The following is a 27682-nucleotide window of genomic DNA, read 5'->3' as shown; positions in this document are numbered from 1 at the left end:
GTTTTCCACAGCAGCTGTACCATTTTACATTCTCACCAGCAATACATGAGGGTTCCAACTTCTCTATATCCTTGCCAACAGTTGTTATTTTCCTTTTCTTATACTCTAGCCATCCCAGTGGGTATGAAGTGGTAGCTCATTGTGGTTTTGATTTGCATTTCCCTAATGACTAATTATGTTGAGCATCTTTTCACGTGCTTACTAGCCATTTGTGTATCTACTTTGGAGAATATAATGTCGTTTCCAGTTTGGCTGCTTTTCCACATCCTCCTCCCTGAGTTCCTTGTCTCAGATTGTTTTCTGGATAGCTAGCCTCAGTGCCCCAAAACCTCAAACTCAGAACAGTTGTTCCTTGCCAGTGTTCTGTGTGGCATGAACTCGACCCACTCCCAAAGCTCGCCTTTGGTGTCCTGAAGCTTGCTAACAGCTGAAGGAACTAATGTAATGATGTATCATCTTCTCTCCTAACCTTTTTACCATTTTAAAAATGCTTAATATTGTATATCTGATCAGTGTTCCTTCTAGTTCACATCTTTGCCAACAAAGATGTTGTTACTATCTGATTGCTGAAAGGTTTGCCAAACTGTTGGGATAAAATGTGTCTCTTATAGTTTTAATGTGCATTTCCTTGATTGCCAATGAAGTTGTCAACTCCTCCAGTGTTTAGTTGCCATTTATGTTTCTTCTTTTCTAAATTACTCGTTAACAAAATGTGTCCGTTTTAAAAAAATAATTATGTTGTTTTTTCTTATTGATATCTAAAAGGTCTTTGTGTATTTTGCAGACTAATCCTTTGTTGGTTTTATTTGCTACAACTATCTTGTCTCCATTATACTTTGTCTTTTCTGTTTCTTTCGATGTACAGTGGTTCTTAATTTAAATACTATTGAACTTTTTAATCTTTTCCTTTATGTTTGCATTTTTTGGCTTGTTAAGAATTCATTCCCTACCCTGAGAGCTTAATGATAAGCACCTATATTTAAAGTTTTGTCTTTCATATTTAAGTCCTTAATTCACCTGGAATTGATAGGTGGGTATGCTGCTAGGTAGGATTCAATTCTTCATGGAACATAAAATGTACCCAGCATCGTTTGTTGAACAGCCCCTCCTTTCCCCAATGATCTGCAAGCCAGTTTATTATACCAATTTATGGATATAAGTGTGTTTCTCTATCTTCTGTTTTACTGTACAAATATCAAATCAACTTATTCAATATGCCTCTGTATAAGTCTTACTGGGTATGACTTGGTGGTTGTAAAGAAACATCTTTGCTATCCTTGTTTAGGGTTAGAGTTAGGGTTTGCGCTTCCATACAGATTTTAGAATCAGCTGGTCAGTTTTCTAAGTTGAATATCGTCATTTGTTAAAGAATTTTTGAGGAAAGAAATGAAAATTTCTTGGGAGGGAGTGGAGCTCACAGAACCCCCTGAGGATCAGTACTCTTGTGAACATTGGGAGATAGGAAGTAAAGGAGCAGGAGAGGCACCAGCCCTTTTAAGTCAGAGTCACAGAGAGGAAGGGAATGTGCAAACAGGATTGACTCAGAAAACAGTCTGGAGCAAGAGGAAGGAGGAAGAATGAGAGATGAGTAAAAGGGGAGGCTGAGGTTTCCAAGTGTGGGTTGGATTGCTGCTGGGGCAGTCTTCCAATTGAAACCAGATGAAAGGGATCAGTGGACCCAGGTGAGGAAATACCAGTCATTATGTGACCTGGTATTTAGAAATCATGTTCCATCTTCCCCTCGGTGAGTTAATCACTTTACTCACACTAGCACATTTAGTGTTCACAATGAACACGTGAAAGAAGTGCTCTTATTACTGACATTTTGTAAATGTGAGATCAGGGACTCCCAGACATTAAGAAACTTGCCCAAGGACACAGCTAATGAGTGAGAGCATCGGGAACTGACACAGGTCCTTGTGACTCCAGAAAGTCATTAGTTGCCCATTAGAAGGTTAAGCAAAAGAACCCAGCCTTAGCCTGATGGTAGATCCAGAGAGGAGAGAATTGAGGAATGTGTGACCTCTCAAGGGAGCCCCAGGAAAGAACTGTCCCATACCTTAACTCAGGCTTAGGAGCAAAATGTAGAAAAATAAATAAGAAAAATGCTAGATGAGGAAAAATATTTGCAACACCTAAGACTAATAAAGTATTAATATATCTATAATAAAAGGAGTAGCAAATTGATTTTTTAAAAAGGAAGAAAATCCAATCAAGCCAGTAGAATAATGGATAAAGGATATGAACAGACAACTTACAGAAGAAGCAACTCAAATGACAAAAACACCTGGAAAAATGTGTAACCCCATTCGCAGTTAAGGAATGTGAATTTCAATACATTTTTAATCTTTTAAATTAGCATCTAAAGCTCATTAGGATGGGAGTGAGGGGAATACATTGCTATTGGAAATGTGAATCTCTAAAGCCTTTTTTGGAAAGTCATCTGGCAGCATCTATTTTAAAAATTAAATGCACATGGATTTGATTGCAACAATTCTACAGCTGTGCTTCTACTCTATAGAAATTAAGCACCGATTTAGATTTTTGAACATGGAAGTTTATTCCAGCATTATTTGTAATGGAAATGGGGGGGGGGAAGAGTAGGATACAATCAGAACATACCTCAATTAAGCAATGGTTAAATATCTTTTGAGATGGCCATACTAAGGAATTTTATGTGACTATTTTAAAAGATACAATAGATTTGGATATATTGACCAGGAAGGATAGCTATGATGTATAAAAACAATAAAAAATATATCTAATGTGGCTCAATTTTATAAAAACCAGCAATGACAAATACTACCACTGTCTGTTTATCTGGAATGTTTATATGTATTTGAACATGGACAAAGTATGATGTCACATCAGGTCGCAGATATTAAATTACCTTGGAATGAGGGGTGGAGGGTGGAGACAGGGAAGGAAAGAGTTAAGCGAGATTTACCATTTTTAAATAGTTAAATAATTATCAAATTTAGTTAAAAAAAGAAAAGACCAAATCAAATACCTAATGTGTCTTAGAGTGACAATATTTATTCATATTGGAACGAAGACTGTGTATTTGAATTAATTTTGTATGTTCCAGACTTTTATGGGCCTATGAGTGATAGGAAGTTTGTGAGAAAAAAGGAGGGTGGAAATCATGCTGTCATTATCACAGTTTTGCCCCCCCAGGGATTATTAATCACTTCTGAATTCATAGGAGGCTTCAGCAAGACCATGGGCTTTAGGGGGCTACATTTTGCCCACATTTCATTTGAACCTGGTATTTCATTACTAAATGTTCAGACATGTTGTGTCAAGCTGGCGGTTGAGAAATTTAACCACATGCTGCAAAAACCTATTCCTTTCTTTTATGTATGTCAGAATTTCTTGGAGAAGACATCCTGGTTTTTTTTAATATTAGGATGAAAAGCATGAGATCTAATCATTCAGTGAAATTTTCATAGCCTTAAGTATCTGCCACATGAATACTTATTTCAAGACTTTTAAAACAACAAATGCATTTTCACACCCCTGAAGTCTGCAACTGTTTGAAGTGTCATTTGACTCCTGCCCCGTGAGCATAAAAGGGTTATTTCGCAGAACTTTTAGAGGCCTTCATTGGTTCTCCCAGGGGCCTTTTGTAATCCTTTGATGTTCAAATTTAATTCTCTTTTGAAGAACTTACTATGTCATCATCCTTGTGTACTTACCCTTCTTCTTCGGGGAACCCTTTTAACTCTGCCCCATCCTGTCCCGACAATGGGGAGGTTGCTTGTGTTGATTCAAGCAGCAGCCTATGTTATTTTACTTGACTCTACAAAATCCTGCATCTTTTGCAAAACTTGCCATTTCCCTTTGCGATTAGTTCGCACTGTATTTCTACTTCATGCATCCTTTTTGACAGATAAAGTCATTGATACATAGGACACTGTTGTGTAGGAAGGGATTTGAGTGGGGAATAATTTTCATAAGTGGTCGCTTCATTTGTGAATGAAATTATTATGACACTTTCTGCCTCCCTCTTTAACCTTTAACTAGGAGGAGGTGGATAATGATTTCTCAGGAAAAAAAAGGCCCAGTGGCCATCGCGCAATCACGGCTGTTTGCTGAGTGCTTGCTGTGCCCCCGGGCTGGGTGCTCCCTGCCTTAACCATTTGACATGTTTTACTCCTACTAAATGCCAAGCCCTGCTGTAGGTGCTGGGGGTGCAGCTGTGATCCAATCAGACCAAGCCCTTGTCCACTTGGGGCTGACATTCTAGAGGGGAATGGACAAGAAACAAGTAAGCAATGAATTAATGAGATAATTTCAGAGACTGAGGAATGCTTTGAGGGTTGAGGATTTGCGAGTGAATGGAGGTGAGGGGTGGAGGTTGCTTCAGATGGGCTGGTCAGGGAAGGCCTGAGCTGACCTGAGACCTGAGTGATAAGGTGGTAGCTATGGGAAGATCTTGGGAGAGAGCATTCCCGGGCAGAAAGAGCAGCTCACAGAAAGCAGTGGATTAAGAGGCCTGAGGAAGAACACAGCATGAGCTGAAGTTGTGGTGGGTGTGGTCCGTGGTCAAGAGTTTGGACTTGATTTTATTTGTGGTGGGGCTGTCATTAGATGGTTTTATGCAGATGAATGGCATGACCTAATTTTTGTTTCAAACAACAAAAAACCATATATCAGTGTTTCCTAGATGTGAGAAGACCTAAGGTTTTCTTTTTCTTGTGCATAGTTTTTTCTTGAAAATCCACTCATTCTGTGAGCCAGACTCTGTCTGCTTCATTCATCCTCCCGCCCTCCTCTTCCTCCTTCCCCCTCTTCTGTTCTTCCTTCGGATGCAATATGGTCGGTAGGAGCTTGAGCTTTGGAATCAGGCATAAATGGGTTCAAATCCTGACTCCATCACTCATAAGGTGGATAACGTTAGAAAAGCAGTTATACTTATCAGAGCCTCAATTTCCCAGACTGAAATAGGAATGATGACCGCGACTAATTTGCAGATTTGCTGTAATACCTAAATAAAATGCCTGGTGTTACATTTACCATGATGTCTGGCATGTGGGAATGTTCAGTGAATGTTAGCTATTGTTTCCACAGTTCTACCAAGGGTGTGGCAGTACAAACTCTTGTGGTTTGTTTTTTTTTTAATATATAATTGAAATATAATGAAGTAGCATTTTTTTTTTTTAACTAAGAACAGTCAGTGCTTGGAAAGTGATAAACATTCTTGAGACTTCTTTGGTCCATATTCTTGGATGCCTGACGACAAATTGATTCATATGGTTCCTGTTTTTAAAATTCTTTCCAGAGCACTCAAGTTGGTAGGTTAAATCTTTAGAATAATTTCTTTCTTTATTGCTTATATTTAGGAATATAAAATGGTAATCATAGTAATAATAAATAAATATAACAAAGACGGTTAGTGCTTGCTGAACATATACCATATACCAGCCTGCATTAAGCAGTTTATAGAAATTATTTCATGTGATTTCTCATAATTACCCTTTGAAGGTATTAGTTTTAAAAATAAAATAAAAATAATATTACTATTGTTTTATACCCATTTTATTAGAAAACGGAGGTGCAGATGTAGGAAGTAACTTGGCCCAGATCATGTATTTAATAAGTGAGGGGTTAAGAGTCAATCCCAGACCCCTGTAATCCACAATTTAAATTCCCATTAATTATGCTAAGTTGCTACTAGAAATAAGTCCTCATGCCTAAATAAAATGACTTTCTTAAAACACAAGCAATACAAAATATCTTTTCTGCACTAGGCGATCATGTTTTTCAACTCTATTTCCTAAATATTTGGGAGCTGCCATTTACACTCTTACTTGGTTTCTTTTTATCTTCCTCTTAAATTCTTGCACATTTTTTTTTCCATGAGAAGTAGAATCTCCTCAATATTTCACCTGCTTTATGAGAAAACCTTTTATTGAAACCAGATTCAAGATGGGCTTCTGCCAAGATTTTTCATATGAACTTCAAGCTTAGTTCCAGTCTTCTAGAAGGAACTTCTCATCCCTTCTATAAAAGGAAGGCATGGATATAGGCCAGAGAAACACGTTCTTAATCTGAATCTGTTCCTAAAGGTGTGAACCCATAGTAAATAGGACCTTTTGAAGATGCTGATTTTAGTTAAGGAGTGGCCACCTGAATCAGGATGGATTTTAATACTATCCCTGAAGGCCTTACAGAGCAGGCCAGAAGGAGAGAAGCCACAGGGAGCAGACATAAGCTGGAAGTCAATACAACCCAAAAGAGAAAGGAGAAGATGCTGTCATGTTCACTACTGTGTGACAGAAAAACCAAGGACCAAGGATCACCAGCAGCCAGCTCCAGAACGCTGCAGACTTCCCAGAGAAAACATCACCTTGCTGATACCTCAAATTTTGAACTTCTCCAAGCCTCAGAACTACCATTAGCCAATAAATACCCGTTTTTAAAGCCATCCTATTGTATGGAATTTGTTTTAGCAGCTAGGAAACCACCCTAAACACACACATAATGCTGCCCTGTCTTTGCAAGAGTGTAAAACTTGTAATTCCAACAGGTTTTCTTCTACTGACTCACACACATTGGCTTTGTGTGTGTTTAAGTTAATGCTTTAGAACATTTTCTCTTTTTTAATGTGTATCTAAGGTCATAAATGACTGCCATCTCTTTTCGCCAAGTGGCTATTTTTCCTTCACTTTTAGCAAGAGGACAAAGTGTTGGTGAGTGTTTTTCATTTCTCTCCAGCTCCTGAGAACTCACTTCCTCCCATTTCATTCTCTTTGCCTGCTTTTTTTTCATTGTAAATGCCTACGAAGCAGACTTGAAGAGTCAACAGACAGCTCCCCTAGGAGAAGGCTGATTGTTCCTAATCGACAAGTGAAACAGGTACTGACCAATTCCCTGGAATTCTCTCCAGGTCCCTGAGTATATACTCAATTTACACCAGCATAAGTGGAAAGAAAGGTTTATTGACTTGTGGAACTGTAAAGTCTAGCAACAAAAGTGGCTCCAGGCACAGATGGATCCAGGTATCCAAATGGGCATCTGTTCAGGGCATTTGTTCCCTGATCTCCTGGTTCTGCTTTCATCTGGGCTGGTTTCATTCTCCGGCAAGCACTCCCCAGTGTTGAGGCCAAGGCCACCACCGACTTCGGATGTACTCCCTACTGGTTTGGCAACACAAGCACAGAGTGTAACTGTTTTCTAATAGGTCCAGCAAAAGCCACAGGACATATTTTTATTGGTCTAGCTTGGGCCGTGTGCCCACCTGGGAGATGAGCATCTTAGCCGGTGAAACAAACACTTGCACCCACTTGAGTTTGAGGAACAGAACCTCAGTCATCAAAGAATTTACCATCTAAGAAGTCCTAATTCTAACACATTATCACAAACACTTTAACCAGTTCTCTGGTATTAAGAGTTATTTTTGGCATCTGCCGAAATCTCTATATGCTTTGAAGTCTAGTTCAAATACCTGGATGTAAGGACTTTATCCTTTATCAGAGCAATCTACTGACACATCTTAAAAGTCCATCCCTGGGAAGATTTTGTTTTCCAAAAACTTTTGCTCTGACTGTGACACTCTTACTTACCACTTGCTCCTTTGGTTCCTAGCCAGAGGGTAAGAAAGAGAGGAAAAAGATTGAAAGAAATGAACTGATGCTCTTGGCATTTTGAAAAGCCCTTCCTTGTGTTGAATCTTAGCATCTCCTTTTTTGTCACTGATTCCTCTTCTCTTGGCATGAGCCATCCCCACCATTCATTTATATTCACCCTGGCACTTCCACTGCCTCACTGGCTGACTTGGCGCCCTGACACGTCCATCAATAACTTCCTTACTCTCCTCTCTCCTTCCCTCTCTCTCCCATGTCTACATTTCTTCCCTCTCTCCTTTCCTCCCAGAGTACAGTATTGACTGCTATTTTGAATTCCTAGACCACAGATTAAAGGCTAAGAAGACACACATAGTCAGTGTGACAGAGTGATTTCCTTGAGGGCCGGGTCTGTGAGAGCCCCTAATGCTTGCTGCTGGTTTCTTCTCTGCTGGTGGATGCTTAATGAGGAGATTGCAGTCTGCACAAGAACCTAGTGACTGCGCTTTCTCCTTTGTTTTTGACTCACCACTGTGATACGAGAGTGTGGCAGAATAATTGCTGATGGATACTTGTGCGTGTGTATTTCCCCCTATGTGTTAATAAGTAGTAGGGGCAGACCAAAAGAAATCTCAGCTCCCTCCTTTCTCTTTCCCTCTGTCTTCCTGCAAACAGAAATGAAGAAATGTCTGGTTACAGATGTATGAAACCAAATGCAAGGCCGGCAAAGATGCGAGAGAAACCTTTAAAACAGTCATGGCGTCTGTCAGTCTTTAAGCCAGATCCTTTGCATGGGTTTTCTCCATTAAGCATCACAACAGCCCCGCAAGGGAGCTAGTATCAGTCCTACTTTTAAATGAGGAAATTCAAAGGCTTTTTAGTGACTTGCCCAAGATCAAATAGCTTATTGATAGAAATCTTAAACAGTAATTCCAAAACTCATGGTATATTTTTTTTCCTCAACATTGCACTGCTTTATAAAAGGGACCTTGGAAAAGGCCATTCAGTGTGGTCCATGCACAGGTCAAAACAGGATCCAGTGGGAGTTGGAGATAACACCCTTCCCTGGAGAAAGCAGAGCCTGTGTCCCTGTGCACAGTCTGGGAAAGCTGATCCTCTGAGTTTTATTCCACGTGGATCTGAGGTCTAATATGCCTTCTGGGGTGGACACCTGCTCTTCCAGCCTTTAAAATGGAAACTTCCTGAGTATTAATTTTAAAAATCATCCAGTATGATCTGCAGTCTGTGCTAAAAGAGTTCTTCTGTTAAGACAGAGGCAGCACCAACTTAGGAGTCAGTTTTCTGCCTATGACCTGACATTTTACTTACTGCTTTTCTGGGTGGCTTTGGGAAGTTGGGTCAAACTCTTTGCATCTCAGTTTCCACACTCATGAATAGTTTTAATAGCTAACGTTATGACATCTATTGAGCATTTACTATATTCCAGGCACTGTTCTATATGCTTTACAGATATTAACTTGTGTAATCCTGATAACAAATAATAAGGTCAGTTCTATTATTTGCATCATTTTACAGAAAATGAAGTCACAGAAAAGCTCAGGAGTTCTCAGTTGGGAGTGATTTTGTCTTCCAAGGGATTTTGCCAGTGTGTGGAGACATTTTGTATTGTCACAACTGGGGGGATCCTACCAGCATCTAGTGGGTAGAGGCCAGGGATACTGCTAAACATCCTACAATACACAGGACGGTGCCCCCACCCCCCAAAAAACAAAGAATGATCTGGCCCCAAATGCCAGTACTGCTGAGATTGAGAAGCCTTGTAGCTCCCGAGGCCTGATTCTTAGCCACTGAGCTAATGCCTCCTGGTTGAGATGGTGACAATGTGTCTCTCATAGGGTTCCTGTGAAGATAAAAAAAATCTTCTAATTAATGCAATGGAACTAGCACAACGCCTGGCAGCTAGTGGGTGTCCAATAATTGGGTTGCCTTCCTTGCCAATCTTCTGTTTCCCTCTTCCAAGACCAGGGTCAGAAAACATCTAGATAGCAAACTCCTGCTTTGCAGAGTGACCAGAGAACAACATGGTCCCAGTTTGCATTATGGCCTTTGTTTATAAAACGTTTGGAGTCCATTATTAATCTTTGAATTTCCTCACTTGCTGAATAACTGCTGTTTATGTTTGTGTTTACAGTTGATTTGGGAATAAGTGTCAAGCAGGACAATGTGGCCACTTCTTCCCCCAAGACAATGGAGATAAGCGCTGTCGTGGATGCCAATGGAAAGAATCTTGGGAAAGGGGCCAAACCCGAGGCAGCAGCTGCTAAATCTCGTTTTTTCTTGATGCTCTCTGGGCCTGTACCAGGACGTACCAGAGACCAAGCCACGGATTCATCCCCTGGATCAGTGAGGCTTGATGTCAGCTCCAATAAAGCTCCAATGAACAAAGCCCCAAGTGAGAGCGTGGCACTTCCGGTAGCAGCTGCACCCGAGCACAGCCCGGATAAAACCCCAGGGCAGAACCCCTCCGAAGAAGCAGCCTTCTCTGCTACTTGGGGACCAGCACCTCTCCCACCTGAGTCAGCCCCCGCCAAGCCCAAGGACCCCAGCTTTTTTGACAGACTCTTCAAACTGGACAAGGCACGGGAAAAGGCACCCATTGACAGCCAACAGGAAAGCAAGGGTGGAGAGCGTCCAGACGAGGCCGATGCAGTTCCTGGATTATCGAGGCAGCCCGATGACGGCCCAGCAGAGAAGGCAAGTGCCTAACTGGGACTATCCATTTTGTTCATAATGAAAGCTCACGGGAGGGGCACTAATGGGGTAAGACAACTACACCTATGTTGGGCTACAAGTCACCAGGAGCATTTGACAAGGTGTCAAGCCGTTGACCCTTCTAGAACAAATAGCACATTGTAGCGCAGTGTCTCCCTGATGTTTCTGTGGGTAGAACATCTGTTTGAAGAACAATAACAGCTGTGGCATCTGTTTTATGTAAAAGAAAAGAGGAGGTGAGTTACATGCAGATGAATCCATCCTTCCATTTATCAAAGGTAGAGGTAGACAGACTGCATTTATGATCAATGAAGTATGGAAGGAAAGGCATTAGAAGAATAAAAATGGATCCTAAAATACTCCAACACCCTGCCCGGTCTCAGTAGCTTGTTTGACTTACAGTATGGTTTATTGGGTTCAGTTGGAACACATTTGATTCCTTACTTTTAATAGCCTGGATTGATCTTTATCTTTTGCATTAAGGTGTAGGTTTGACTAAAGAGTTTACAGCACTGGGCAGGCTCTTTTTTCTAAGGAAGTATCCCAAATGAATTGCTGTCTTTCCTCAGCAAAGAAAGGCAAGTTCTTTTTGATGTTAAAGAAGAGTATTTGCGTTTGACCTTGAGAGCTTGTTTGTATTCAGGGCAAGAACTCCTTGAACGAAGAAGGAAGTTAAAGTTGATACAGTCTGTTTTGTAAGGCACCGTTTCTTTGGTTAATAGATTTTTAAATAACATTTTTCAAAAAAATGGAGGTAAAATTAGGTGCTTCTAGCTGAGTTTGGAGCAAGTTGAAAACTGGATGGATTGTTTTTTATTGCATGATTGACCATCACAGCCATCAATGGATTTTTCTTAATAACAGGGTAACTGTGCCCTGCTGAGATGGTAGTGGTAACACTGGCTCTCATTAATTGAGCATTTGCAATGTGCCGGGGTCTATTCTAAGCACCTTACATATATTCTTTCTCTAATTAAAATGAGAACCACATTAATCTGTGGTTTTAATGCATCCAGGTGGCATCAGCAATTAAGTTGTGAACATTAGATGCCAACTGAAAACTCTGGGCAGTTAAAATTGTGAAAAAGTAATAAGGGTCGTGGCTTAGGCACTTACTATCAGCATTCTTGCGGTTTCTATAAATTTCAATTCAAACCACTTATTTTCAAAATTTCTTTCAAAAGATCAAAAATGCCCCCTCAAATTCCCACTTTCCCAAATGTACCAGCTCAATGAGCTGATTGAATGGGTTTCTGTGTAATTTAACAGTTATGTCTTCAAAGGCATCCAGGTATCAAATGATTTCTGAGTGAGACCCTGTGCCAGGTGCAGGTAAGGCACAGGGGCCACCACGATAAACAGGATGAAGCCCTTGTCCTTGTGGAGGGTGCAGTCTATTGAGAGAAAATGGACAAAGGGACCAGAAATTGCAGTGCAGGGTGCCAAGTGCTCTGATCAGGGGATGGAGAGTGTTAGAAAGAATGCCCAGACACAAGCTGGCTCAGGGAAACTCTGTCAACCATATAAACTAGGGGCTGGAAAGTTACACGTCTTAGGGCTGTAAACCAGTCACTAATTTCATGAATATTTGAGAAACTGTTTACTACTTCACCCTGAGTGGGGAATCTCTTGTTGAGTTCTCATTTTGGCCATGGGCTCCTAAGCCATTCTGAGGTTGTAATTTTTTTTAATAGTCATATGTTTCTTTCTCACGGACATTCAAAGCCAATCCATTGCCTGAGTTAGGAAAAGATTGAATTATTTATGGGAAGAGAATGAAGAACAAGAAAACACCTCTGTGCTTTACATGGCTTTGGACAGCTCTCTAATGACTCATCCAAACCCCCATCTTAATTAACTGACCTTCAAACGTATCCCACCATAAATCCCAATGCACTCAATCCACTCTAGTCTATGAAAAGTAACGACAAGTTTTAGAATTGGGTTTTATCAACTCAGCTCCCTTTACTGACGACTCTGAGGGACAGGGTCTCAGTTTGAGAGGAATGAGTTCCAAAATGAGATTCGAGTCAGAAGATGGGGGCTTGTATTGGGAACAGGGCAGGTAACCAATACATGTCAGGCTTGAGGGAGATATTTTGAAGTTACGGTCACCTCTCAGAAGACCAAAAACTGTAACTTGTCTTCCTCTCTGAATAAATGAGTTAGCTCCCTCAGGTTCACCAATGAAATCTGCATCTGTTTTTGTTACACTACAAATTTCCATTTTTTGTTGGTAGTATCATTGGAATTTGAAGTACTGAGAGCCCACTCTGCACTGTGTGCATATAAAACCCAGAAAAGTTATGAAATGGACATTTCCCCTCGGCCTGTGTACTTCGGATATTCAAATGCATAGGTCTGCAAGGATTTTTCATGAAAAAACAGCCTTCTGATTGTTAAGGTTTTTTTTTTTTTATCTGATCCCTGGCTGCACAGTTCTGTATTTGGAGAAGGAAATCGATTGTTCTATAAGTGCAATGAGAGAATCCAGCCCTCAGAAAGTAACAAGAATAAAATTTCACAATCAATGGCTTTCTTGGTGGGAGTACCACATAATGCCCAGATCGACGTCAATGTATTGATTCAGAATTCTTCACGTAAATTATGCCTGGGACTCAGCCTGTCAGCTGTCCCTCCTCTCCCACCCACCCAGCCTTTTCCCCCAGTTTCCCTGCATGCTCCTCTCTGGATTGGGATTCCAACCACAAACCAGCAGAGCTGTGAATTGGGAGAGAGATGCCACCATTTCATTCTGCAGGAGACACACAAATCTCCTGTGTTTTCAGAATGACAATCTTATTTTTGTGCCCTATAAAACTACATTCAGAGCATAGCATAATTAAAACAAGGCAAGAATTCATGAACAAATGAAGCATTTACTACATAGGCCAAAGAAAAGATAAATTATATGCCTGAAAGATTTCACTGAGCTGTGATTCACACAAACCCAATGTGCTGGCAGAAATGTAGTCTTTTTTTTTTTTTTTTTTTAAACTCTCCTCGCAACAACTGAATCAGAGCTATAAGATATGCATTTAAAAGATTCATTACAAGAAAAGTAGTGAATCATGGAAATTTGACCTTTCTCATTAAAGTATAATAATAATAAGTTCTGTTATCAACATGGTACTTTCAAGGAAATCTTTGTGTTGTGGGAGAGGATGCATAAAGTTTTGCCAAGCATAGTTTCATGCGATTTAACAAGAATGTGCCTCTTCTTTTCAAAATTTGACTGAATTCCACAATTGTTATATAAACACCAACTCTGTTCAAGGCATTTAAAAGATAAATCATGGTCTGTGTCCTTCAAGGAGGCATATAATCTAGTGGGAGACATATTTGTTGACGGGAGGTTGTGATAAGTGTATTGGTTCTCAAATTTGCTCAGGCTATAAATATTAAGATCAATACTCAGTGTTTTGGTTTCCTCCTCCCTTTTCTCTCTGAACACACACAAAACAGACATGTCAAGGTCACCATGATGTTGCACCTTCCCTCACCCCACCCGGCTGGCAGAGCAGGCCACCCCTTCCCTCTTGAAACATCATGTTCCCTGGTTTCTAGGTTCTTCTCTCCTCCACTCTGGCTCCTAGTCCCTGATCTCCATTGCTGGAGCCCATCCTCTAAGCGTTGGAGGTCTCCGGAGCCCAGTCCTTGGACCTCTTCTCGAACCACGCTTACTTCCTTAGAGACCTCTTCCAGTCTCAAGAGTTTAAATATCTCTATTGCAGACAACTTCCAAATTTATATCTCTAGCCTATCCCCTAAACTCCAGACTTAAGTATCTAACTGCCTCTTCTAGATCTCTCCCTGAATTTCTACATCTCCGTTTGAATGTTCAGTGAACATCTCGACTTCAGTATGTCCAAATCTGAAGTTTTAATTCACCACCTAACAGCCACAAAACACCTACTTGTTTAATCCACAGGCTTACTCATCAGTATTAAGGGAACTCCATCCTGCCACAGTCTTGTGTGGCACAATTGGAATTAAAAAACCAAGATCCCTAGGGCCCTGTTCTACCTGGTATAAAGTAGTGGATTAAAGTATAGGCATTGCAGTCGCATGGCCTAGGGTTCAGTTCTGGCTCTGCCACCTACTGTCTATGTGACCTTGGGAAAGTTTAGTAACCTCTCTGAACTTCTGTTCCCTCATCTGTAAAATAGAGATAATAACTAGCACATTGTTCATATTATTCACACTTGTGAAAATTAAGGGAGCTAAGCCATCTAATGTACTTAGCACAGAGAATTTGCTTTTCAAAAAAAAAGAAAAGATAGCTTATATCTTTGTCTGCTACTCTAAATTTTAGTCTTTTCGTCTCTCCTTTCCATAGTCTTCAACCAAAACTCACAGAGATAATACAATTGAATCCAATTTGAAAGCTTTATAACCAAAGGCACGAATCTTAATTTGGGTAAAGAGTGTAGGAGTTGTAACATTATTTTGGAAACAATTGCACATTAAGGTCCCAGCCCAGAAGCCCCACTTTCTTAGCCTGACATTCAAGGGTCTCCACAACTGTCCTCTGCCTATTTTTCCATCTGTATTTTCCACTATTCCCTTAAATATCTCCAGTCAATGTGACTAACATATCATCCTGTGCAGCTGCCATCTGTTTCCCCAGTATTTTCGCTGCCCATGTCTCCTCTCCCTCTGTTTACCAAAAATTTGCTTCACCTTTAAGTCCCAGGTTCTCCATAAAGCTGACCTGATATCCCAAAACCTGGATGATTTATGATTTCATGAATCCCTCCAGTGATTTTTGTACTCTATTTGTTAATTTAAATTCAGTGATAAAATCACTTTGAAGGAATCGTCTCATGGAAACATCAAAATTTACAAAGGAATTCCTATCATTTCACCACTTTACAGTAAAGACGGGGAAATCGAAGAAACCGGTCAGTTCCTCCAACTCACACAGTTAAAAAGGAACAGAGCCAGAACTGCCCATCTCCAAAGTCCGTCTTAAATGCGCCACAGTGCTGTTTTTACCAATTATTGGAAATTTGGTCCAATGAGGCAGCATTTACACAAATTTGAATAATGTTAATTTGAGGAAGTGTGATTCAAAAATGTTGTCATGTGCAAAATGGGAAGTATCAACTTAATCCCAAATTTAAAATTTTTAAAAATTGCCTAATTCTGACATTAGAAGGCCCATTGAGTTATAAACTGTGGTGCTTTTACTTTAGTTTTGTTTTGCTTTCTGTTTTTTCCTCTCTGGCCACAGTGCAAACTGGCAAAGAGAACTGTGTACCCAAAAGACACGTTCAGTATGGAAGGGAAACCCATCTCAAAATATGCAAGTTTTTGTATTAAGCAAGGTCTTCAGGAAGGCATCCCTTTCAGACAAAGTAGTGCCTCATATGTGCTACCTTGAGAATGGTGTCCTTTAGCTTTTGATTAACTGTCCTCTACACTGCTAAAACTGAAGAGGGGTGGCAGTCAATTTGTGTCCTTTTTGTATTCCCAGAAATCAGCTTCCAGTTCTACATATAGTGGGTGACAGTTGTAGTAGTGGTGGTGAAGGTAGTGTTGGTAGAGGTAGTGGTGGTAATGTTGTTGGTAGTTATAGTAGTTGCCATGCTGGTGATAGTGGTAACAGTAAGAAAGAGCAACCCACGTGAAGCTCAGGCACGTTGCTAAGCATGTTCCCTGCGTTATCTTATTGAACCATCACAACAACTTTATGAGATAGTCCTTGTCATTATACCCATTTTACAGATGGGCATTTTACAGATGTTGACAGCAGTAGAGGTGATGTGGAGTGTTAGGAGCCTGAGTGTCCTGGGTATGAATCCGATTCCACCATGATGTGGGAGAACCAATTCACAATGATGCCCCCACATACGGAAATTATTTCTAGGCTGTGTGTCAGCATTTTGTATGCGTTATCTGCTTTGATGCTTATAGCAACATAACTAGGCTGATATTTGTATTGCCATTTAACAGATGAGGAAACAGAGAAGCTCAGTTACTTTCCCAAGGCCACACAGCTAATTAGCTGACCAGAATCAAAACCCATTTGTCTCCAAAGCCGGTTACACTCAGTCATTTCAGTTCCTTGTGTTTCATTCACAAAAAATGCTCCCTGCCTTAGGAGTTATTGTAAGGATAAAAGAGGACATAGGCCATTAGTAGTAGTAATATTAAATAAAAGAGTACATTTTCTAAATTATCAAAGAGTTAGAAATGAGCAACTATTTTAATTAGAAAATAGGTCTGGCAGTCTTCCAGAGGGATGGAGTTTGAGTGGTATATCATTTAGGGTGCCTTTGACTGCAAGTAAAAAATAAAAACAGTTATACATTATAACACTTATTTAGGATTTTTATTCCATTCTTTAACAACACATTATGGTGTTAATCACAGTTAAACTATTCAGTGAATCTTGTTTTGCAGTGGATTTATAAGATAAAGTTTGAGTTCTTAATAAAGGCTTAATTAATGAGAACAGTGTGTCATTTCTTGTTCATAAGAACTCTGGAGGTAGGTGTTTAGGTTGGTTCAGCATCTTCACAGCTCCAAGCTGCTTCCATCTTTCTTCTCCAACACCCTCCTCGCATTGGGTTGGTTCTTAGCCGTGGCCCCTCATGGTTTTAACATGGCTGCCATCGCTCCACATATGTATAGTCATAACGTCCCATCAAGTAAAAGAGGGATTTCCTAAGAAATATACCCATAGGCCTTATATCCCATAGGCCAAATTGATTCACATGTCCAGGCCCAGGTGTAAGGGAGGCTGGGAAAGGAAATAACTAGCATTTTCAGTTTCTTTAGTAGAAAGCCGGCTCTACCAGAAAAGTGGTATAGAAATAAGTGGCTTGGGGAGGATACTACAGTGCTATAGTGTTTGCTAGTGTATTAAAAGCCAGATACATCTTTTCTACTTAACTTTATATCTGGAAACCATTTTTTCTATTTAACTTTATATCTGGAGCTAGTAGGGGCTGCTAAAGTTTCCCCCTTATAGTGATTTACTTGCATATACTCATTGCACTGGCTTTCTAACTTTTTTTATTATAACCTGCACTAAGAAATGGGTTTTACATCATGAGCTGATATACATGCACATACATGAAACAAAGGAATTATAATACAATACTGTTCTTACAAGCATGCAACCCATGTTGGTGTTCTCTATCCTTTTCCATTCTATTCGGTTTGATTTTTTCATTGCTGGGTTTTAAACCCACCAAATTATTTTTTAAGACCACTAATGGTCACAGTCTGCAGTATGAAAAACTCATAATCACCTTTTCCTATGAGGGATATGACTGATGCAGTCATTTATTCCCAATGCCTGGCTTGTGTTGGCATGCAGTAACGTTTGTAAGATGAACCTGGCAAGAATAAATATGGTGCATAGTGAGGCTTGTCAGAGACTGGTTTTAGAATAAATAATTGCAATGTCTTACTGGCTGTGCCTTACACAACTTTAAATAGAAAATGATTTCAAAATATATAGATGATACAAATACTTTCAGGTAAACTGCGTAGGATTATACATTTGTAACACTTATTTAGGAGTTTTTATTCCAGTCTTTAACAACACATTATGGTGTTAATCACAGTTGAACTATTCAGTGAATCTTGTTTTGCAGTGGATTTATAAGATAAAGTTTGAGTTCTTATATTTCCCTCTGGGGACATTCAGCTTGAGTCACTCCTTCAGAAATTATAATAACTGCTAGAATTTATTGATTGTTTACTATGTGCCAAGCACTGTTCTAACTGCTTTACATGTATATAATATTTATTCCTTATTTTCACCCTGTGAAGGCTGTATTATTATTATCCCCATTTTTTCTGAGACACAAAAAAGATGAAATAACTTGCACAAGTTCATATGGCTAGAAAAAGGCAGTCAGAATTTGATTCCACGCTGAGCCACGGTGCTTATAAGTTCAAAAAGAGGAAACAGCTTATGCCCTTTAGAACATCATATCTGTTTAAATTTCTGAAGCCAGCACCTCTCAAACTGGTGTTTAGGGGAACATCATTCCAGGGGGATAGACCTAGACATAGGGCTCTTTCATCAAATAATGTTGTAAACTGCTACTTGCTCTGGACTCTTTCTTGAAGATTCACAATGGACATCAGCCTACTAAAGGCTCTGAGAAGTCCTGCAGTAAAGCATACCTGTTTAACTTTGTTTAACCAAGGGTTTCTCAGAGTGAATTATCCACATAATCATTAGCTGTCTAACAGGGAGAATATATCTTCCAAGGAACAGTTCTTTTGGAAATGCTGACTTAAGCATTAAGACCAGAACTGAAAACTGGCCACTTATAGAATGGATTCAGCCACAGATATGTTTTGTTGAAGCATCACAATTTAAAAAAAATAAATTTTAATTGATAATATTTTTAAAATGACATTATTTTAAGATTCCATAATTCTGACTTTTCTGACAAATGGGAACGTCTGTCCTATATTCCCAGATGGGATGGGAGGGTTTTCACCACACTCCCCATCTCTCCCTGTTGTTTCCCAACAGTGCAGCCAGGTGAGTTGGCCTTCATTACAGTACTCAAAGTGTTATTTTTCTCATTGAGAGTAAAGTAAAATATTTCTATCACAGACCGTTTTAATTCCTCCACATGTCACAATTTGAAGCCATTTAGGTGGTCACCCGCTTACTATAAAGTAAACAGAGCCTGAGAGTCGATCACTCTACAGATCAGTTTTTGTTAAGCAATAAGCAGGAGGCATGGATACTTTCATTTATTCAATTCAGCAAGCATTTGAGTGCTTTCTTTGTGCCAGGTGTGATTTGACATTCTCAGCTGTTAGAATGGTGAGTAAAACTGAGCCCTGTATCTCCTGGGAGCTTCCAGTCTAGTGGAAGGACCAACAATAAATAAGAAAATAAAAAAACAAACAGTAATAGTTCTAGGAAATGAAAAGGGCTATGAGTGTAATAAATAGGGCTCTGAGATAGAAAATAGACTAGAGAGGAGACTGCTCCTTAAAATTGTGGCAAGGGAAGGATGGTCAGAGTTAGGAAAGAGTTTGGTCTAATCTGAAAATTCAGGAGAAAGGTTGTGACTTTTTTTTTTTTAACACAAGGCCAAACAATTCTTGGGAAGTCTGCATTCTAACTTCAGCAGCTTTCTTGCTATTGGGAAGTGTTTGCTAAACAGATGGCAAACATGTTCTAGGCTATTTGTTATTCACTTTTTATTTTGAGGCAGTTTTTTTTTAAATGTTGAGCATTTTTCCTTTAATAAATTTGAAATGCCAATATCAAGCTGGAGGTTATACAAGTTGGAAAAAATCATGAAACAGAAGACACTTGACACAAATCCCTTGTTTGCCCAGCCTGAGTTAGGCTGGGAATCACTCTCCACCCATTCTTTAACCCTCAGCAAATGTATTTTTCCATCTTAAATCATACATCAGTGGACTTTATTTAATAGTGTAAAAACATATGTGTCCCTAGGAGTATCCCCCATAGCACTGACAGCTGCCAAAATCAGAAGCAAAAAGACCACGTTCTCACTTAACATCCACCAACATGGATTAGTTAGGGTTGCTATTTCTTGCTCACTAGGTCCAATCAACATGATATCATCAATATAATGGACCAGTGTGATGTCTTGTGGGAAGGAGAAATGATCAAGATCCCTGCAGACAATGTTATGACATAGGGCTGGAGAGTTGATATAACCCTGAGGTAGCACAGTGAATATATACTGCTAGCCTTCCAGCTGAATGCAAACTGTTTCTGGTGGTCCTTACTAATAGCTATTGAGAAAAAAGCATTTGCCAGCTCAATAGCTGCATACTAGGTACCAGGGGATGTGTTGATTTGCTCAAGCAATGACACTACATCTGGAACAGCAGCTGCAATTGGAGTCACCACCTGGTTAAGCTTATGATAATCCACTGTCATCCTCCAACACCCATCTGTTTTCTGCACAGGCCAAATAGGAGAGTTGAATGGGGATGTGGTGGGAATCACCACCCCTGCATCCTTCAAGTCCTTAAGAGTGGCATTAGTCTCTGCAATTCCTCCAGGAATCTGGTATTGCTTCTGGTTTACTGTTTCATTAGGCAGGGGCAATTCTAGTGGCTTCCACTTGGCCTTTCCCACCATAATAGCCCTCACTCCATGAGTCAGGGAACCAATGTGAGGATTCTTCCAGTTGCTGAGTATGTCAATTCCAATTATGCACTCCAGAACTGGGGAAATAACCACAGAGTGAGTCCAGGGACCCACTTGACCCACTGTAAGACAGACCTGAACTAGGACTCCATCGATCACCTGACCTCCATAAGCCCCAACTCTGCCTGGTGGACCAGAGTGATGTTTTGGCGCTCCTGGAATTCATGTCACTTCTGAACCAGTGTCTAATAATCCATGAAATATCTGATCATTTCCTTTTCTCCACTAAACAGTTACCCTGGTAAAAAGCCATAGGTCCCACTGGGGAAGGCTGGGAGGAAGAGTAACAGTATAAATTTTTGGCAGTGTAACAGGGTCCTTTCCCAAGGGTACCCAGCCTTCCCCTCATTCAAGGGGCTCTGGACCTGTAAACTGTCTCAAGTCGTGGAATTGATTAAGGGTCTATGACTCTCTGTTTTTGTAATTCAAGGTAAACTTTTGTTCGCTTAACCTAGAATTCTTCTGCTTATACAGCTCAAACAAGAATTTAGTAGACTGCCCATCTATTTTACTGCTAGGTACTCCATGATCTGCTAGCCAATACCATCAGCCTCTGTGAGTCAGATTATTTTGACTGCTGCCTTGAGCCTGTTTTCCATTATGGTAGCCATGACCACCCTGTCTTTGACGATTAACTGCTGCCACGTGGCTTCTGCCGACTTGGGATCAGATTATCCCCATTGTGTTTAAGGATTCTAGCTCGGTGTCAGCAGTTCCCACAGTAAAATCTGACCTACAGAGTAGGGCGACTATAGAGCTCTTCAGGGATGATGGAGCTAGTCTCACAAATTTTTTCCTCACAGTCCTGGTAAAACGTGTGTTCTCTGGACATTCCAGGGGTGTGTGAGCAGGTCTTCCATGATAAATCCACTCTAACATTCCAATCTCTCTAAGCCTTTGAATCCTCTCTTGTACATTATACCAGGGCAGTTCTGGCATTTTGACCTCAGGTAATGTCAGCCACCTTTTGATCTAAGTTTCAGCCAACCACCCAAACAAATGCCCTTTCTAACCCCTCAAACTACAACACTGAATGCAGAATCTCTGCTTAGTGGGCCCATATCAGTATATTCAGCCTGGTGCAACTTTATATTCCTTCCACCATTAGCCCATACCCTTAATATCCATTCCCAAACATATTCCCCTTATTTCTGTCTGTATAAGTTGGAAAACTCATACAGTTCTTTTGGAGTATAGCGTACTTCCTCATGGGTCACACTTTGTACCTCACCATTTGGGGCCTGTTGGGACTTTAGTCTAGGTATAGGTCTTAAAGCAAAGATGGTGGTGGGGATGGGTCATGAAAAGAATTAGAAGTATCCCTCAGCCCATTTACCTCAGGACATTCTGTTGCAGTTTCATCTCCTGAAACAGGATTAATCTCTCAAGACAGGGAGGAGTGAGGGCTGCTTTCCCAAGGAAGATGATTACAGGTTTAGCAGGTACTGAAGGGTTAATCTCTTTAGGTGGAGGTTGGATGGTAGGCTCCTCAGGGCAGACTGGAGGCATGGGGGTTGTGGGGGTGGTGGTGCTGTTTCCTCAGGACAAACCACTACAGTTATATCTAACAAAGACTCAGCAGAATCCAGGATTCCAATGTCCTCACCACCGTTATTATCAATCCATATGTCCCCATCCCAAGTTTCAGGATCCCAATTTTTTTCCAATCAATGCCTTTACTTTAATAGCAGACACCCTGAAAGGTTGAGATTTTAGTTTACATTGTAAATCTGCTACTTGCACAATGAGACTCTGGGTCTGATTTTCAGAAATCTCAAGTCTGAGGCCACAGGAAATAAGATTTTCTTTCAGGGCACACATAGAAACCTTTACATCTGTCATACGGCACTTAAATTTCGAATTTGAAACCTTTAGCTCATCCCTTTCTCTTATGACTTTATCCAGTGTATCTAAGAGCATCCAGCCATCATCATCATACCTCTTAACTTCGCAAAATTCTGTTAAGGTGTCAAAAACACTGTCACCCAGAGCCTTGCTTCATACAAGAGTATCTCCATGGCCAACTCACGCCATGGACTGTCAGTGCCATCTTGATTATTGGAAATGGAGTCATTAGTGCCCTTGAATCTAATCAGAGTAGAAAACCAATTGTAAAAGCCCATTTTAAGATTCTATTTCTCAAGAACCACCCCTGGTACCAAGCTGTATTAGTTAAGGTTCTCTAGGGAGACAGAATCAACAAGAAATATCTATAAATATAAGCTTTTATAATAGGTGTCTCACATAACTGTGGGTATGCATGAGTCCAAATTCTGTTGGGCAGGCAGCAAACTGGCAACTTCAATGAATGTGTTCAATAAACTCCTCAGGAAACAAACTGGCAACTTTGATGAACTCCTCAGGAAACGCTTCGCTGGTTGGCGAAGAAGTAAACGTCCTCTGTCTGCCTCACTTAAAAGTCTTTGGCCATTTGGATTAAATCCAGCTGATTGAATTCTCTCATTGTGAAAGATACAACCTTCATTGATGTAATTAGTCACAGCTGCGGTCAATTTGACTGATGATTTAATAAACCAGCCTTCTGATTTATTAACCAGCCACAAATGTCCTTGCAGTAACAGGCCAGTGCTTGCTTGACCAGACACCTGGGTACTATCACCTGGCCAAGTTGACACATGAACCTAACTATCACACCACATTTTACTTACTATTGGGAATCAGGTTGATAAATTCACTTCTCCTCAAGTGGAGGAATTGTTGAGAGAGAAAATGGAAGCAAGTATGAATGTTTGATAGATTTCTTTCCACTCTCCACCTATTACTACAGTGTACAACTGGCTTATTTAATCATACAAATATAACATCTCTGCATCAGTCAATAATATGGATTGATAAAGATCTACCATGTTAAAGCCCTGTGTTAGACTTCTGTGGCCAAGATATGAAATTTGTTTTTAATATCCTGAGTTTATGTCTATACAGTATTAAAATAGTAGTGATCTTATGCTTTACAATAAAGAGCATCCTGCTGGATAATTGGTCCAGCCTACCTTGATTCAATTAATATCAGTAGCCAAAACAAATAATATTACCTCCCTCTCCCCAAAAAGAGGAAGGAAAAGGAGCAGTTTGTGATCTATGTTATCCAGCTTACATTTTCCTCTTAGAAAACATGCCAGTGGACAAGGAAAATCTAGATTTCCTGTTTTAATATTTTTGCTATTTTCTTCCTTCTGAAATCTCTGATAATTTCTCAATAAACTACCTAGAACACCAGGAAACTGGTTTCAACCAAGCTGATACAAGTTTCCCTGTACTAACATACCACACCTTAGCAGTATACAGTTTTAAAGTCTAAAGTCTTAAAGTCTAAACACACATGGTTTTTGAATGAGCAGTGCTGCATTTAGGGATTTATTCAGGATATGAGCAAAATTTTATCTGCAAGGATTATTTTTTTAATTCAAGCATTGTTTGTAAAAGAAAAATCAGGGTGATCCAAAAGATCTGACAGGAGGGTATTATATTGATTACACTACACCCTTCTGTTGTATATCATAAACAAGGATAACATAGGGAACTATTGACATGTGAGGACGGTCATAATGTAATGTTAAATAAGAGGAACAGATTTCAAAATAGTACATACAGAATGATCGTTTTTGGGTAAAAATTATGTCTACCTGTCTCCCCACAGATCTATCCATCTACTGAAACAAATGTGTGGAATGAAAAATTGTAAATAGTTAATAATAGTTGCCTTTCAATAATGGGATAGTAGGTGCATTTTATTTTCGTACTCTTTGCTCATTTATATTTTCTGTTTTTTAAAAAGGAAAAATACAAATACTGCTTATCTAATTAAAAGGAAGAAAACACCACAATCTAGGCAATTTCCTGATTTCTCCACTAGACTGTGCTATGAGGCAAGAGGCAACCTGGGTTGTATTAGTTGGAAATCGCAATGGGCTCCTATAAACAGTGGTTTCCTCTTGTTGAAACCTCATTTTTTTCTCACAGTACTTCCCTAGGTATGCAATCCAGAGCTGACGTGGCAATTCCTTGATCAGAAATAACATTGACTTTTAAAATATACTCATTGTGAATGTCTAGTTATTTCCACTAGGCAATCAGAAAGAGAGGTTTTGTTGTGAATGGGCTGTTTTTTGAAGCCCTTTTACAACTGCATTTCCTATGATTGTGTTACCTGTGTTTTTCTCCCTGACATTGTCATGGGCTTGAAAGATGCTAGTGCTTATTTATGAGTTGATGTAAATTGGGCAGGGACAAGTAGAAAAAATAGAAGTACAAAATAAGCTACACTGATATACATTTATTGACCCTTCTTAGGTGGCTTTGAGCATCATAGTGGAACAAAAATAAAAAACAAAAGATTCAAGTCTGTTTAGGAAATTTTGTAGTTCCACAAAATATTTTTGTTAGCCTTTGGTCTTAGAGTTCATTTCTACTTGTTTAATTTGCTTTTCCTTCTAGACAAATTGTAGGATAAATTCTGTCTTACAACCATACCCCATTTTTCTTGCTAAATCTGACAATGGTGATACACAGGTGACATTGTTTTCAGAAGTAAAGCCTTAATCATCTGGAGGTAATTGTTACCTGGCAAATGATAGCTTTTGTGCTGCTGTGACATCCAAGTGGGAAAGGAAAATAGAGCTCTCTCTATATGAGCATGTGGCTCAAATTTCTAACAGATGGAAAGTCGTGGGGTTCAGATATGTTTCCTGTGTTAAACCGTATGTTAGGCACCAATTCTTGGAATGAAGATTCAGAATGAAACCAGTGAAGAACAACCAGTGTGGAAGTACAGATGAAGTAGACAGTCATCACAAATAGTGGCAGACAATTGCTTTTTTGGCTTTGATCACCTGCCTTTCCTTACATTTTCACTTTGACAATGTAGACCTGCTTCAAGGAGGCTGAAATCCAGTTTACAATTTACAGTTGAAGGAAGGTGCCAAAAGCTCCATATGGGTTTTATTATAGGCAATCAAATTATGATCAGGCACACTATTTTTCAACCTGACAAATTATGATCACTTAACTGGTGTTCCTACCCAACTTCTCTTTGTAGCCAAGAGAAAAGAAAAAATATAAGCTTTTCTCATATTGATAAAAAACAAGTTGACACTGTGAACACCTGTTTGCTTAAAAGAAGTTTCTAGGTATTTCCCGGAGAACATTTCTGTTTCCGTCCAAAATTTCTCTTTGCTGAGAATGATCCGGAAGCCTGATGAGAATAACCAAGGCATATTTGTAGTTAAGGAGAAAGATCATCCTATGAGTATTACAACATTTGAGGCAGAAACCACAAACTGGCGCCCTGTAGGCTGGATCTTACTCCCAGCAGTGTTTGGTTTGGCTCACTGAAGGTTTTAAAATTTTTGAAATAGTCACCCACATTTCATTTTAATTTTAGTTTTTAGTGGTAATACATTCACCTAGCTTGAAACAAGAAAATATAAAATGGTATGTTTGTCCATCAACACTACCCCCAATAGAAAACAGCTGTTCGTATTTTTTTAATGTGTCCTCTAAGGGTTTCTTTGAGCATATATATATGCAAATTTAGCAATAAATATTATTCTCTTCTTTTTGACACAAAAGGTAATATAACGTTCACTCTGTTGTACTCTGTCTTTTTTCAGTTTACCCTACTTTCTATACCTGCACATACAGAGCCTGCTCATTTATAACACCGACATAGTTTTCCACTGAATAGATGTACCATAATTTATTTAACCAGGGCCCTATTAACAGGTAGTTTCCAATGTTTTGCTATTATAAGCCTTGCTGCAGTTAATAACTTTGTACATTTATCTTTTCATACATGTGTGAATTTAGATTTAGAATCAACTCCTAGAAGTGAAATAGCTAGGTCAAAGAATTTATTTATTTATTTATTTATTTATTTATTTATTTTTTTTAGAATTTGGGTAGAAATGCCAAATTGCCTTCCAGCAGGATGGAATTAATTTACACTTCTATCAGAAATGTAGGATTGTGGCTGCTTTACCCCAGCCTTCTGACTAAATAAATACTTTGGGATTTTTTGGATTTATTAGTCTTTTCTTTCATGACTTTGGGATTTTGAGTCAGAGATAGAAAAACCTACTCAATCCAAAATTATAAAAGACTTCTTCCTTGTTTTCTTCTAGTATTTTTTTATCCATTTGGGTTTTATCCTGATGTAGAGTTGAGTTCAGACATCAAGTTAAAATCCTTCTTATTTGGACTTTTAACACCTTATGAGAGCTATGTAATAAGGAATCTGATACCGCTTAAAAATGTATTTTTGTCCCACACCCATTCTCCCTATCAATTGTGTGTGTGTGTGTGTGTGTGTGTGTGTGTGTATTTTATTTTTAAAAACAAATACCTTCCTTTCCCTCCTCCCTCTCTCTTCCCCCTCTCCTGGTAACCTCTAATCTGCTTTCTATCTCTGTGAATTTGCTATTTCTAGACATCTCATAGGTGATATCATACAGTTTGTCCTTATGTGTCTTGCTTGTTTCACTGAGCATAGTGTTTTCAAGGTTCTTCCATGTTGCAGCATGTCTCATAACTTCGTTTTTTCTTATGGACAAATAATATTCCATTGTATGTATGTACCATATTTTGTTTATCCATTCATTTGTTGATGGACATTTTGGTTGTGTCCAGCTTTTGACCATTCCAAACAATGCTGCTGTATACATTGGTGTACAAGTATCTGTTTTTTACACTATTTTCATTTTTGGGGGGAAAGAGTAAGATTGCCAGGTCAAATGATAATTCTATATTTAACTTTTTGAAGAACTACCATATTGCTTTCCACAGTGGCTGCACCATTTTACATCCTCACTAACACTGCATTAGAGTTCTAATTTCTCTGCATCCTCTCCAAAGCTTGCTATTTTCCATTTTTAAAATAATAGTCATCCTTGTGTTTGTGAAGGGGTACCTCATTGTGGTTTTCAAGTACAATTTCCTAATGGCTAATGATGTTGAGCATCTTTTCATGTGTTTATTGGCCATTTGTATTGTATATCTTCTTTGGAGAAATGTCTGTTTAAGTCCTTTGCCCAATTTTTAATTGAATTTTTTTGTCTTTTTGTAGTTGAGTTGTAGGAGTTCTTTAAATATTCTGAATATTAAACCCTTAACTGATCTATGGTTTAAAACTATTTTCTCTCATTCTTTTGGTTTTTTCACTATCTTTATAATGCCCTTCGATGTACAA

At 39.3% G+C, this 27682-nt stretch overlaps 1 protein-coding gene across 9 annotated transcripts in view; it reads left to right on the top strand.

Annotated features, from left to right (window-relative positions):
• The window catches only part of BCAS1 (brain enriched myelin associated protein 1), a 108417-nt gene that overhangs the window by 20956 nt on the left and 59779 nt on the right, over positions 1-27682 (top strand). For all 9 annotated transcript variants that reach the window (XM_037811243.1, XM_037811251.1, XM_037811247.1 and 6 more), the window contains exon 3: positions 9721-10283. In XM_037811243.1, the coding sequence (XP_037667171.1) occupies positions 9721-10283 (563 nt within the window). The remainder of the gene's footprint in view (positions 1-9720; positions 10284-27682) is intronic.

Source organism: Choloepus didactylus, chromosome 19, assembly GCF_015220235.1.
Source record: "Choloepus didactylus isolate mChoDid1 chromosome 19, mChoDid1.pri, whole genome shotgun sequence".
NCBI lineage: Eukaryota > Metazoa > Chordata > Mammalia > Pilosa > Megalonychidae > Choloepus > Choloepus didactylus.
Note: the sequence above shows the minus strand (reverse complement) of the source record. Positions and strands in the feature narration are given on the sequence as shown.